Genomic DNA, 15,013 nt, shown 5'->3' with positions numbered 1-15,013 from the left:
TCCCTCAGGGCATGCACATTTCTTTTTAATTGAAGTTTTTTCTTTACCAAGAAAAGGAGCTTTGATGCACCATAAAGGCAGAAATCATACCTGGTTCGCCAGGAGGACCTTGAGGCCCTGGTGGTCCTGGTAGAGGTGATGGCAGTGTGTCACATGCAGGGCAAGCATCTCCCTTGTCACCTACATGCAAAAAGAAAATTATTTTTAATGTCATAATAGGAATACATATACAACTGACTAATCAATTTTTCCTTGTAGAAAAGATATACTGTACAAGGGGATGCAACTAAATGACAATTAGGGCTCATACTCACCTGCGGGAAACTCGGATGAGTCTCGCACGTCAATGCCCAGAACTGCACCCGACATTCAGATCGGAGCGTGCGGCCGCATAGGAATACATGCAGCCTCACACTCCGCTCCTGAGTGCCGGGTATTGACGTGCGAGACTCATCCGAGTTTCTCGCAGGTAAGTATGAGCTCTTATATATGCCCACTGGATTGCTTATTCAGAAAAGCATTATTTATTGCCGATCTTTCCAGAAAAAATAATTTTGTAAAAAATAAATATTTCATAGGTAAAAAAAAGCAAGGGTGCACTTTTAAAAACCTATTGATTGCATGATACCATCTGAGGCACTACAATACAACCCTTTTGTTACTAACAAGTCCTGGATCCTCCACCAGGTTTTGCTTCCTTACGCTATTGCCAGCACCTTCTATGCTAGTGCACAGCTTGTTACTGGAGTAGCCATGCAAGCACCACTTATGTCATCATCTTATACTCTTTAAGGTCAGCTCAGGCAGCTAGCAACCACCGGAATTTTCAGGATATATGGCATTTTGCTATCAAGTTCTTTTCTTGGAGTTACCAGTTTGCCTAAATATCTCTGATATTCCTGTGTGTAACTGTATCTCTTAAATCAAGTTATTAGTGTGCCTACACATCTCTACTACTGCTATAACCACATATCTGCAAGCAAGTTAACAGTTTGCCTACAGTTTTGCTATTCTTGTGTGGAACTGCAGTTATGCAAGCATGGTACTACTTTCCTTATATATCTTCACTGTTCCTGTTCAATCTACACATTTGATAGAGCTGTATCCAGTGATCCCAGCATTGGATGTCCATCTGCCGTTCTTCATACTGTGCTATACTGGTCCTTACTGATCCAAAGGCAGTATGACAAGCACAGCTCAGGAGCATCATTGCCTCTTTTCCATGCTGCCTACCCTAACTTATAGCGTGAAAAATTCCCTTCACCAAATGAGCCTTTACCATATTGAGCCTTTACTAGCCTTATTAGTAGGGAATTAAGGGTGCAGCTTAAAATAAAAATACTCTATTCTGCTGTTTCTGTTCATTCCACAAATCAATCTCAGACAGGCACATTTCCTCCAATCTCAGCGCCATTTTCCCCTTTGGTCACTTGACATAAATAATGTCACCTGACCACTGCTCCTGATCCGATGCAGTTTGCCCTTCACTATTCTGTCAGACTGTAAGATCAGTGTTTCTTCCACTCTGATGGAATAGTGAAGGCTGAATTATTAATAAAAATTCCTCACTGAGTGTATTTAATTTGATTTTAAATTTGCGTATTTGCAGATCAAGCTTGCCCGTTGGAGTGAATAGTTAGCAGCTGGATGCTATCCACGTGACAACCTATTGATGGCCGATTTGTCACTGAGCAGTGGATAGGAAAAGCTTTGAAAAACTTTTTATTGTCATATGAAAAAAAAGGATGAGACATAGATTGTAAAGATTGACACATAGACCAAAAATAGATCCAGCTCTCTGAAAAAATATGATCTATTTTTCAACAATGTGAAGAAAAAAATGGATATCTGAATAAGATATATAGAAAGTGCTTAGCTCACCCTCAAAGCAGCACTCCAATACTCTGGACCAAGGAAATGTGCTGTTCAGACATAGTGCATCGCAAACAAGGAGAAATTCCAGCTCTACGGTGTGCAGAAAAATGTATTTAATAGAAATCCAAGGGTAAAATTTAGACATCCAATGTCATGCACAAAATAAAATCTATAAAAATAATGGAGATCTACGCATTTCAGATGAGAACCATCGTTAACCGTGATGAAGGATGATTCTCATATGAAACGCGTAGATCTACATTGTTTTTATGGATTTTGCACATTACATTTGATGTCTGAAATTATCCTTGTATTTCTATTAAATAAATATTTCGGCCCACTGTAGAGCTGGAATTTCTCCTTGTTTGATAACTGAATGAGGCCTCATTGTTCATGATCTATCATCCTAGCTACAACTGAATGGTTCAGATCTTCCTTGCTAGTTATTCCATCAGTAATAATACAATGAAAATGTCCTTTATATACTCTTTGACTGGTTATAATAACTGAAAAATGAGTAAGAATTTGCAGGTTATATATTTTTTGACTATTTAGATATAAAACGAAAATCGTACCTTTCTGACCCCTTTCCCCAGTGAAGCCTTGTTCTCCTGGAGTTCCAGGGAATCCGGATTCACCAGGTTGTCCTGGAATGCATTCCTGTGTAGGGTCTATCAATAATAACAATTTTATTTATATGGCTCCAACATATTCCGCAACACTTTATAATTGATACATGTACAAATAATCAAACATTACAGAGTAACACATAATTCAACAATTCAAACCAGTGGAGTGAGGGCCGTACTCACCAGAATATAGGAGGAAATATGGGAGACACAAAAGGTAAAATCTGCTTCTAGGGTATGGACCAGCCATCTTTACATTAAATAAAGGTGTTCATATAATGATACATTAACCAGTCATCAGTCAGTATCTGTATATGTCCGGATATGAAGTGCTACTGCATGTATGAAATGTGTGCAAAAAATGATATGAAGCATAAAGAGTAGTGATGAGCGAGTGTACTCGTTGCTCGGGTTTTCCCAAGCACGCTCGGGTGACCTCCGAGTATTTATGACTGCTCGGAGATTTAGTTTTCATCATGGCAGCTGAATGATTTACAGCTACTAGCCAGGATGAGTACATGTGGGGGTTGCCTGGTTGCTAGGGAATCCCCACATGTAATCAAGCAGGCTAGTAGCTGTAAATCATTCAGCTGCAGGGATGAAAACTAAATCTCCGAGCAGTCATAAATACTCGGATGTCACCCGAGCGTGCTCTGGAAAACCCAAGCAACGAGTACACTTGCTCATCACTAATAAAGAGTTATAGTGTAAAACAGATTTAAAAAAAGACTGAAAGTAAAATTTATTACTGACTAGCACAGCTGTAGGTGAAAGGCATACATGCTTGACCATGAGAAGGCATATGTGTATCCAGCATATCATCTTGTGTCAAATGCCGTGTCTAATTTATTAAGATAATAAACCTGATGAAATTTGCAACTACCTTTTCCTTTGAGAATGGTTGCTTTTCCACATTATCACTGTGTTCTTCAGCAAACTAAACTGCCTAACCTGTAGTAATGATACAGGTTGAGCAGTTTAGTTTGATGAATCGATTAATCGAGTACATATCGGGACACAGTTATTGATTTTATATATAGGTCCAGAATATATTTGTACCGTGACACAAGTTTTGGTATTTTAGCTGTTTACGAAAGCATATTCAATATACAGCTATATAATCAGTATGAGCTTAAAGTGCAGACTCTCAGCTTTAATTTGAGGGTACCACATCCTAATTGGTGCAAGGGTCCAGGAAGCTCTTCAATTTGTAGCCGCCTCTTTTTAAAGAGATCAAAAGTTATTGAATAATTGTCTCAAAAGCTTTAATGGACTGCCTTGGCAATTCCCTTGTTAATCCATCATTAGTTAAGCAGGTAAAAGACCTGGAGCTGATTCAAGGTGTGGCATTTGCATTTGGAAGCTGTTGCTGTGAACCCACAACATGCGGAAAAGGAGACCATCATTAGACTGAGAATAAATCCATCAGAGAGATCACACAAATGTTAGCAGTGGTCAAATCAACAGTTTGGTACATTGTGCAAAAATAAAGAGGGCGCTGGTGAGCTTGGGAATGCAAAAGGCCTGGATATCCACAGAAGACAACAATGGTGGATGATCTCAGAATCCATTCCATGATGAAGAAAAATACCTTCACAACATCCACCCAAGTGGAGCACACTCTTCAGGAAGGAGGTATTTTAGTATCTAAGTCCAAGGTGCAAACCATTAATCAGCCTTAAATATACAAAGGTCAGATTAGACTTTCCCAAAAAACATCTAAAGAAGCCAGGCCAGTTCTGAAAAAGAATTCTTTGGACAGATGAAATTAAGATCAACCTGTATCAGAATGATAGGAAGAAGAGAGTATGGAGAAGGCTTGGAACGGTTGATGAACCGAAGCACACAACATCCTCTGGAAAACATGGTGGAGGCAGTGTGATGACATGAGTAAGCTTGGCTTCCAATGATGCGGTCGGGAGTCTTTACCTGCCACGGGGCACTGCATGTGTGGAGTTGGCGCAGATAAAGGTAATATGCATTAGGCACGGGGCATTGTATTCATATTATGGTATTCAATATATTTAACTACCAGCATTATTGCAGCCCTAACCATTGTTACTATAGGGTTTCATGATGAATCCATATTGCACTTTATGAGTGTGGATTGGGATTTTTTGGTAAATGCATTTTTTGCATTAGGGCATGTTTTATGATATCATTGATACCTTATGCAGCTATAAGCCTTCTCAATATACCCTTTAAGTGATTGGCACTAATATAACAGTGTATTGAGTAATTTATATTGAAACAGACTGGCATAGGATGCAATTGTATACCCTACATGTGCACCTATATAGGAACACTGACTACTCCGTTTTTTTTCTCCCTAGTGATATGTGTTCTATGGTTTGAGGCACCTGTTTTTAAAGTTTTTTGAATGTATGTTTCATCTGAAATAAATAAAGATTCTTTTACTATTTTCTATATTGCACTATGATCTATGCGTAACCTACTGCTGCGAGACCAGTATGCTTATCTAAATTTGAAAGTGTAGCTCACCTCGTGTTTGAGGGAAGTGAGTATAGGTAATGTGCTTATTATATATACAGTACAGACCAAAAGTTTGGACACAGCTTCTGATTTAAAGTTTTTCTGTATTTTCATGACTATGAAAATTGTACATTCACACTGAAGGCATCAAATCTATGAATTAACACATGTGGAATTATATACTTAAATATATATAAATATGCCTTACATTCTAGGTTCTTCAAAGTAGCCACCTTTTGCTTTGACGACTGCTTTGCACACTCTTGGCATTCTCTTGATGAGCTTCAAGAGGTAGTCACCGGAAATGGTTTTCACTTCACAGGTGTGCCCTGCCAGGTTTAATAAGTGGGATTTCTTGCCTTATAAATGGGGTTGGGACCATCAGTTGTGTTGAGCAGAAGTCTGGTGGATACACAGCTGATAGTCCTACTGAATAGACTGTTAGCATTTGTATTATGCCACGAAAAAAGCAGCTAAGTAAAGAAAAACGAGTGGCCATCATTACTTTAAGAAATGAAGGTCAGTCAGTCTGAAAAATTGGGAAAACTTTGAAAGTGTCCCCAAGTGCAGTTGCAAAAACCATCAAGCGCTACAAAGAAACTGGCTCACATGAGGACCGCCCCAGGAAAGGAAGAAGAAGAGTCACCTCTGCTTCTGAGGATAAGTTTATCCGAGTCACCAGCCTCAGAAATTGCAGGTTAACAGCAGCTCGGATTAGAGACCAGGTCAATGCCACACAGAGTTCTAGCAGCAGACACATTTCTACAACAACTGTTAAGAGGAGACTTTGTGCAGCAGGCCTTCATGATAAAATAGCTGCTAGGAAACCACTGCTAAGGACAGGCAACAACAAGGGCTAAAGAACACAAGGAATGGACATTAGACCAGTGGAAATCTGTGCTTTGGTCTGATGAGTCCAAATTTGAGATCTTTGGTTCCAACCAATGTGTCTTTGACTTGTGCGACGCAGAAAAGGTAAACGGATGGACTCTACATGCCTGGTTCCCACCGTGAATCATGGAGGAGGTGTGATGGTGTGGGGGTGCTTTGCTGATAACACTGTTGGGGATTTATTCAAAATTGAAGGCATACTGAACCAGCATGGCTACCACAGCATCTTGCAGCGGCATGCTATTCCATCCCGTTTGCGTTTAGTTGGACCATCATTTATTTTTCAACAGGACAATGACCCCAAACACACCTCCAGGCTGTGTAAGGGCTATTTGACCGAGAAGGAGAGTGATGGGGTGCTATGCCAGATGACCTGGCCTCCGCAGTCACCAGACCTGAACCCACTCGAGATGGTTTTGGGTGAGCTGGACCGCAGAGTGAAGGCAAAAGGGCCAACAAGTGCTAAGCATCTCTGGGAACTCCTTCAAGATTGTTGGAAGACCATTTCCGGTGACTACCTCTTGATGCTCATCAAGAGAATGCCAAGAGTGTGTAAAGCAGTCATCAAAGCAAAAGGTGGCTGCTTTGAAGAACCTAGAATATAAGACATATTTTCAGTTGTTTCACACTTTTTGTTAAGTGTATAATTCCACATGTGTTAATTCAAAGTTTTGATGCCTTCAGTGTGAATTTACAATTTTCATGGTCATGAAAATACAGAAAAATCTTTAAATGAGAAGGTGTGTCCAAACTGTTGGTCTGTACAAAATATATATATATATATATATATATATATATATATATATATATATATATATATATATATATATATATACATATACACATACAGGTCCTTCTCAAAAAATTAGCATATAGTGTTAAATTTCATTATTTACCATAATGTAATGATTACAATTAAACTTTCATATATTATAGATTCATTATCCACCAACTGAAATTTGTCAGGTCTTTTATTGTTTTAATACTGATGATTTTGGCATACAACTCCTGATAACCCAAAAAACCTGTCTCAATAAATTAGCATATTTCACCCGTCCAATCAAATAAAAGTGTTTTTTAATAACAAACAAAAAAAACATCAAATAATAATGTTCAGTTATGCACTCAATACTTGGTCGGGAATCCTTTGGCAGAAATGACTGCTTCAATGCGGCGTGGCATGGAGGGAATCAGCCTGTGACACTGCTGAGATGTTATGGAGGCCCAGGATGCTTCAATAGCGGCCTTAAGCTCATCCAGAGTGTTGGGTCTTGCGTCTCTCAACTTTCTCTTCACAATATCCCACAGATTCTCTATGGGGTTCAGGTCAGGAGAGTTGGCAGGCCAATTGAGCACAGTAATACCATGGTCAGTAAACCATTTACCAGTGGTTTTGGCACTGTGAGCAGGTGCCAGGTCGTGCTGGAAAATGAAATCTTCATCTCCATAAAGCATTTCAGCCGATGGAAGCATGAAGTGCTCCAAAATCTCCTGATAGCTAGCTGCATTGACCCTGCCCTTGATGAAACACAGTGGACCAACACCAGCAGCTGACATGGCACCCCACACCATCACTGACTGTGGGTACTTGACACTGGACTTCAGGCATTTTGGCATTTCCTTCTCCCCAGTCTTCCTCCAGACTCTGGCACCTTGATTTCCGAATGACATGCAAAATTTGCTTTCATCAGAAAAAAGTACTTGGGACCACTTAGCAACAGTCCAGTGCTGCTTCTCTGTAGCCCAGGTCAGGCGCTTCTGCCGCTGTTTATGGTTCAAAAGTGGCTTTACCTGGGGAATGCGGCACCTGTAGCCCATTTCCTGCACACGCCTGTGCACGGTGGCTCTGGATGTTTCCACACCAGACTCCTTCTCCACAATCTTCCTCAGGGTCCGGTCACCTCTTCTCGTTGTACAGCGTTTTCTGCCACATTGTTTCCTTTCAACAGACTTACCATTGAGGTGCCTTGATACAGCACTCTGGGAACAGCCTATTTGTTGAGAAATTTCTTTCTGGGTCTTACCCTCTTGCTTGAGGGTGTCAATGATGGCCTTCTTGACATCTGTCAGGTCGCTAGTCTTACCCATGATGGGGGTTTTGAGTAATGAACCAGGCAGGGAGTTTTTAAAAGCCTCAGGTATCTTTTGCATGTGTTTAGAGTTAATTAGTTGATTCAGAAGATTAGGGTAATAGGTCGTTTAGAGAACCTTTTCTTGATATGCTAATTTATTGAGACAGGTTTTTTGGGTTTTCAGGAGTTGTATGCCAAAATCATCAGTATTAAAACAATAAAAGACCTGACAAATTTCAGTTGGTGGATAATGAATCTATAATATATGAAAGTTTAATTGTAATCATTACATTATGGTAAATAATGAAATTTAACACTATATGCTAATTTTTTGAGAATGACCTGTATTTGTATATACAGTATATAAATATATACTGTATAGAGTTGGGGAACACTGCCTTAGCAGAAGGAATCAACTGTTTTTCCAGGATAACCTTGTATGCAGCTTGATTCATACGTTCTTCGCAAAGATTACCTGCCCAATTCCAGCCTAGCTAAAGCATCCCTAGATCATCACCGATCCTCCACCAAATTTCATAGTGGGTGCAAGACACTGTGGCTTGTATGCCTCTCCAGGTCTCCGTCTAACCATTAGACGACCAGGTGTTGGGCAAAGCTGAAAATTAGACTCATCAGAGAAGATTCCCTTACTCGAGTCCTCTATGGTCCAATCCTTATGGTCTTTGGCAAACTTCAGCCTGGCTCTCCTTTGCTTCTCATTGATGAAAGGCTTTTTTCTAGTTTTACTAGCTTTGCTCAGGCAATGTTCCCCAACTCTGAGGACTGTTTTTTCCAGCAGGACAATGCGCCATGCCACACAGCTAGGTCAATCAAGGTGTGGATGAAGGACCACCACATCAAATCCCTGTCATGGACAGCCCAATCTCCAGACCTGAACCCCATTGAAAACATCTGGAATGTAATCAAGAGGAAGATGGATAGTCACAAGCCATCAAATAAAGAAGAACTGCTTACATTTTTGTGCCAGGAGTGGCATAAGGTCACCCAAAAGTAGTGTGAAAGACTGGTGGAAAGCATGCCAAGAGGCATGAAAGCTGTGATTAAAAATCAAGGTTATTCCACAAAATATTGATATCTGAACTCTTCCTGAGTTAAAACATTAGTATTGTTGTTTCTAAATGATTACGAACTTGTATTTTTTTTCTTTCTTTTTTTGCATTATTCAAGGTCTGCAAACAATGCATTTTTTTGTTATTTTGACCATTTCTCATTTTCAGAAAATAAATACAAAATGTATTGCTTGGAACATCAGAGACATGTTGTCAGTAGTCTATAGAATAAAAGAACAATTTACATGTTACTCAAAATATATATTTATATTTCCATAGAGCATATTGAAAAAAGTATTGAACACGTCAGCAACATCTGGACAGAATTTAATGTCAATAGCACCTTTAGAAATATATTTACTTATAAAATTGGTTGCGTGTTAACTACTTATTTCACCCACAGTACACATATTCATACATATACATATGATTGTGTGTGTATAAGTGTCTATAGATTTAACTACAATTCCACTAACGTAAGTAAAAGGACCCTTTTGATCCCTCAGTATAATTTCTTACCTATTGCACCTGGTGGACCAGGGAATCCAGGAGGTCCACGTAGCCCCTCGCTACCTTTCTGTCCAGGTAGGGATAACCCAGGGATTCCAGGTTCACCCTTTTCCCCTCTTTCCCCTGTTAATCCTGGAGACCCGGGAGGTCCGGATATTGAAATACCTACATATAACAAAAACAGCATTCATAGATAAAGTCTTACATTAAAGATACTAAGTATATAAAAAAAATCACGTCTTGTTGTGCCAACTAATATATTATATTTATAATATAATTGATTTTTTTCTCTTGAAATATAGTTTGTACCTCAACCTAATGCCTTTTAATGAACAGTTTGACCCAAAGACAATTGAGTCATTTAAAGCCACTTTATCAGTCCATCACCCAGACTTCAGCACCTACCCAGACTTTATCACTAGTGTTGAGCGATACCGTCCGATACTTGAAAGTATCGGTATCGGAAAGTATCGGCCGATACCGGCAAAGTATCGGATCTAATCCGATACCGATACCCGATACCAATACAAGTCAATGGGACTCATGTATCGGACGGTATTCCTGATGGTTCTCAGGGTCTGAAGGAGAGGAAACTCTCCTTCAGGCCCTGGGATCCATATTAATGTGTAAAATAAAGAATTAAAATAAAAAATATTGCTATACTCACCTCTCCGACGCAGCCTGCACCTTACCGAGGGAACCGGCAGCGTTCTTTTCTTAAAATGCGCGCTTTTCCTTCCTTCCGTGACGTCACGGCTTCTGATTGGTCGCGTGCCGCCCATGTGACCGCGACGCGACCAATCACAGCAAGCCGTGACGTAATTTTCAGGTCCTTCTAGGCATTCAGTATTTTAAAATTACGTTCCGGCGTTGTGATTGGTCGCGTCGCGGTCACATGGGCGACGCGACCAATCACAAGCCGTGACGTCACGGGAGGCTGGACACGCGCGCATTTTAAAATGCGCGCATCTCCTGCCTCCCGTGACGTCACGGCTTGTGATTGGTCGCGTCGCCCATGTGACCGCGACGCGACCAATCACAACGCCGGAACGTAATTTTAAAATACTGAATGCCTAGAAGGACCTGAAAATTACGTCACGGCTTGCTGTGATTGGTCGCGTCACGGTCACATGGGCGGCACGCGACCAATCAGAAGCCGTGACGTCACGGAAGGAAGGAAAAGCGCGCATTTTAAGAAAAGAACGCTGCCGGTTCCCTCGGTAAGGTGCAGGCTGCGTCGGAGAGGTGAGTATAGCAATATTTTTTATTTTAATTCTTTATTTTACACATTAATGTTGTTTCGATACCGATACCCGATACCACAAAAGTATCGGATCTCGGTATCGGAATTCCGATACAGCAAATATCGGCCGATACCCGATACTTGCGGTATCGGAATGCTCAACACTATTTATCACCAAACACTTTACCGTCCCAAATAAATAAATACCCAAACCTTCATCAGACCTCATATTTCAGGATTAAACACTTCATCTGATACCAAACACTTATCACCTTAAAGAGTAACCTTTATTTTAATTTTTATTACACAAATACAAGATACACAGCAACCTTTTAACATATCTTATCAGACAAATTTGCTCCTTCAACCTCCGGAATTGAACTTTTACTCTCATCTCATGAGTAAAATCTGTAAAATCTGTGTTCAGTGAAGATTTTCCAATTATTGAGATGACAGATAGTGGCTTTTTAAAATTCTATGGAAGAAGGAGGAGCTAGAGCCAGACACAGACATCCTGCTGCAAGTTCTCCTGAAACTACAGTTATTGCTCTCCATAGAAATTTATCAGCACCAACTGTCATCTTATAACTAAGTAAAAGGAAAATATGTATTCAGTGAAGACAGAATTCAGATGTAATTGAGAATTTTGAGAATGAATGATCAGTTCAAAAAGCAGCAGATTTCAATAATAAGATATTTGTCAACATTTCTTATTTCCATCTGCACTATTACCGTATTTTTCGGATTATAAAACGCACTTTTGTTCCCCCAAATTTGGGGGGAAAGTGGTGGGTGCTCCTTATAATCCGAATCTGTGTGCTGTGATGTGCTGTAGAGGAGGGGGGCGGCTCTGGAGTGGTGTCAGGGGGCTGGAGTGGGCTGGCTGCGGGCTGCAGAGACAGCGGGAGGTCCTGTGCTCCCGCTCATTAGCCTCATGTAATATTCACTGCACCTGCTGTCCATCACCTCGGTGCTGAAGCTGCCAAGAAGATTCACAGGGGAGCAGCCAATATTACATGTGCCTGCATCTCCCCCTCTCCCATCATGGATATGGCCCCCATCACTCTTATATACCCCCCTGTGCTGCTGGCAGACACATGATAAAATAACAAACATTTAACTCACCTTCTGATGATGGCTCCGTGCTCACAGTTCCTCGATTGCTCTTCCTGTGTCTGTGCTGACATCCGATCATGTGATCGGCACAGCACAGTGATGACATCACTGAGTGCCCAGGTCACATGATCTGATGCCTGGGAAACAGGAAGCACAACCGAGGAGCGGTGAGCACGGAGCCATCATCGGAAGGTGAGTTAAGTGTTTGTTATTTTATCATGTGTCTGCCAGCAGCATGGGGGGGCATGTGTCTGCCAGCAGCACGGGGGGGGCCTGTGTCTGCCAGCAGCACAGAGGGGCATATGTCTGCCAGCAGCATGGGGGAGGGGCTGTGTCTGCCAGCAGCACAGGGGGCATGTGTCTGCCAGCAGCACAGGGGGGATGTGTGCCAGCAGTACAGGGGGGCATGTGTCTGCCAGCAGCATGGGGGTCCTGTGTCTGCAAGCAGCACAGGGGGGCATGTGTCTGCCAGCAGTACAGGGGGGGCATGTGTGCCAGCAGTACAGGGGGGCATGTGTCTGCCAGCAGCACAGGGGGGGCATGTGTCTGCCAGCAGCACGGGGGGGGGGGGCATGTGTCTGCCAGCAGCACAGGGGGGCATGTGTCTGCCAGCAGCACAGGGGGGCATGTGTCTGCGAGCAGCACAGGGGGGGCATGTGTCTGCCAGCAGCACAGGGGGCGTATGTCTGCCAGCAGCACAGGGGGGCATGCGTCTGCCAGCAGCACAGGGGGTATATAGTGACCTGGGGGGCTGTACTTGTCAGCAGCACAGGGGGCATATAGTGACCGGGGGGCTGTACCTGTCAGCAGCAAGGGGGGCATATTGTGACCGGGGGGGCATGTGCCTGCCAGCACAGGGGGGCATATAGTGACCCAGGTGGGCATATTGTGACTGGGGGGCATATTGTGACTGGGGGGCATGTGCCTGCCAGCACAGGGGGCATATAGTGACCCAGGGGGGCATGTGCCTGCCAGCACAGGGGGGCATATAGTGACCAAGGGGACATGTCTGCCAGTACAGGGGGCATATAGTGACCCAGGGGGACATGTCCCTGCCAGCAGCACAGGGGACATATTGTTACGAGGGGGCATGTGCCTGCCAGCACAGGGGGGGGGCATATAGTGACCCAGGGGGGGCATGTGTCTGCCAACAGCACAGGGGGGCATACAGTGACCAGGGGGGCATGTGCCTGACAGCAGCACAGGGGGGCATGTGCCAGCACAAGGATGGGGGTTATATAGATACCAGGATGAGGGACATATGATTTGTAAGGCGGACACTGGCATTATAAGACAGACCCCCATTTAACATAAAAAATTATTTTTTTCTCTTTTTCTTCACCAAATTTGGGGGTGCGTCTTATAATCAGGTGCGTCTTATAAAGCAAAAAATACGGTAATTTATAAATAAAAAATAAAATGATGGTTACTATTTAAACTTCATCAGACCTAAGATTTCAGCACTTAGTAGTTCATCTAATTCCAGACTTTATTGAGACATAAACAGTCCCCCATTTCAGCATCCTACAATAAATACGACCTCAGAATCCAGCAATGTATGAGATTTAAAATGGTTAATTCACCAGATTTCAAAATACAAAATATTATACATTATTTCCATGTTAAATAGATTTCTCAGACCTGGTAAGACTTCAATTGTTCTATTGAGAGAAGCTGATGAGAATCTTGATGGCAGATGATCTCCAGTTGCATATTGCATACTGGTGTCAGGTGACTAATCTAATCTTTCAAATTATCCACTAATCTCCAGTCACATAGGGTCACTGCCAAACTTCAGCTCAGGGATAGAAAACTCCTTAAAAGGAATTTGTCAACATGTTTTTGCTATGTAATCAATTTGGAGACAGCAGGCGATAGAGGCTGAAACACAGAATTCAGGGATGTGTCACTTGTCAAAGTGTGTGCTGCTGTTTACTAACTGTGATGGATTTATCACTAAGAAATTAACATTGCCGGACTACTCTAGTCCAGCAGCTACGCAGCTCACTGTCTAGAGCTATGTTCACAGAGAGCCTGGTGTGGGCGGGGCTAGCTTTCTCAGCTCTGCTTCATTCTAAATCTAAAAGCCCTGATTGTGCCAGAACGGCAGCACCCAGTAATCTAAGGGACACATTGATGTATTTAGATCCTACATCATGCTTCTCTCAGATGAGGTAGCAAAAAACTTTTGACAGATTCCCTTTAAAATTGAGCATTTTATCATTATCTCTGTAGAGTGAGAGAAATTATGAGTGTCGGAGTATTCATTTTTCTGACCTCCAAGTCCGACTGATATTTGCTGCTTATATTGTGTAGTGTGAGATTTCAGCAGCAAGAGGATCTGTCAATAAGGCTACATAGGCAGAGAATAAGTTGAACTTTCATAAAGGATTACACAGTCATTCTGGCATGGATTATAAAAAAAATACAGCATCCTTATCAAGTCTAAGAGATCTATTAGGCAAGTTTCACACTAGCGTTCGGCAGGGCTGTGGACTTCCTCTGTGAAGCCCCGTCCACTGCCGCACCTCTTCATTTAGCTCCGCCTACGGCTGCATGCGTCCTGCGTACACTAGCTTTAAGCTTTAACATTGGGTACGCAGGCCATGAGGATGTATGCAGATGCCTCCGCATGCATCGTTTTGACGGTGCGGTGACCGCACCAAATTGCAACTCGTTGCGTTCGGCGCAGGTCGCCGCACCGCCAAAACGACGCATGGGGAGGCATCCGCATGGCCTGCGTACCCAATGTTAAAATAGGGTACGCAGGACGCATGCAGCCGTAGGCGGAGCTGAATGAAGAAGCGTGGCAGTGGGTGGGGCTTCACAGAGGAAGTCCACAGCCCTGCCGAACGCTAGTGTGAAACTAGCCTTAAACAATGCATTCAGCTTGTATTGTGAAATCTAGTTATGGATCTGCTTTAACCATTCTCACCACAGACCCCACTGTAGAAGCACTAACTTCCTAACACTGGCATGACACAGATTGGCTGCATGGCACCACTTTATAGATCTGCTCGTCAAGTTACTATACATATGTATATATATATATATATATATATATATATATATATACGGTATATATATTTGTTTCACATTAGCTGTAGCGGTACC

At 42.3% G+C, this 15,013-nt stretch overlaps 1 protein-coding gene across 1 annotated transcript in view; it reads right to left on the bottom strand.

Moving 5' to 3' along the window:
• Positions 1 to 15,013, bottom strand: part of COL4A1 (collagen type IV alpha 1 chain) — a 228,855-nt gene that overhangs the window by 81,171 nt on the left and 132,671 nt on the right. Inside the window, exons 21-23 of the mRNA XM_077297015.1 lie at positions 9,550 to 9,705; positions 2,451 to 2,546; positions 91 to 180 (exon numbers count right to left, since the gene is read on the bottom strand). Coding sequence (XP_077153130.1) covers positions 91 to 180; positions 2,451 to 2,546; positions 9,550 to 9,705 — 342 coding nt within the window. The remainder of the gene's footprint in view (positions 1 to 90; positions 181 to 2,450; positions 2,547 to 9,549; positions 9,706 to 15,013) is intronic.

The sequence above is a fragment of the Ranitomeya variabilis genome, chromosome 3 (assembly GCF_051348905.1).
Source record: "Ranitomeya variabilis isolate aRanVar5 chromosome 3, aRanVar5.hap1, whole genome shotgun sequence".
In the NCBI taxonomy this organism is placed as follows: Eukaryota; Metazoa; Chordata; class Amphibia; order Anura; family Dendrobatidae; genus Ranitomeya; species Ranitomeya variabilis.
Note: the sequence above shows the minus strand (reverse complement) of the source record. Positions and strands in the feature narration are given on the sequence as shown.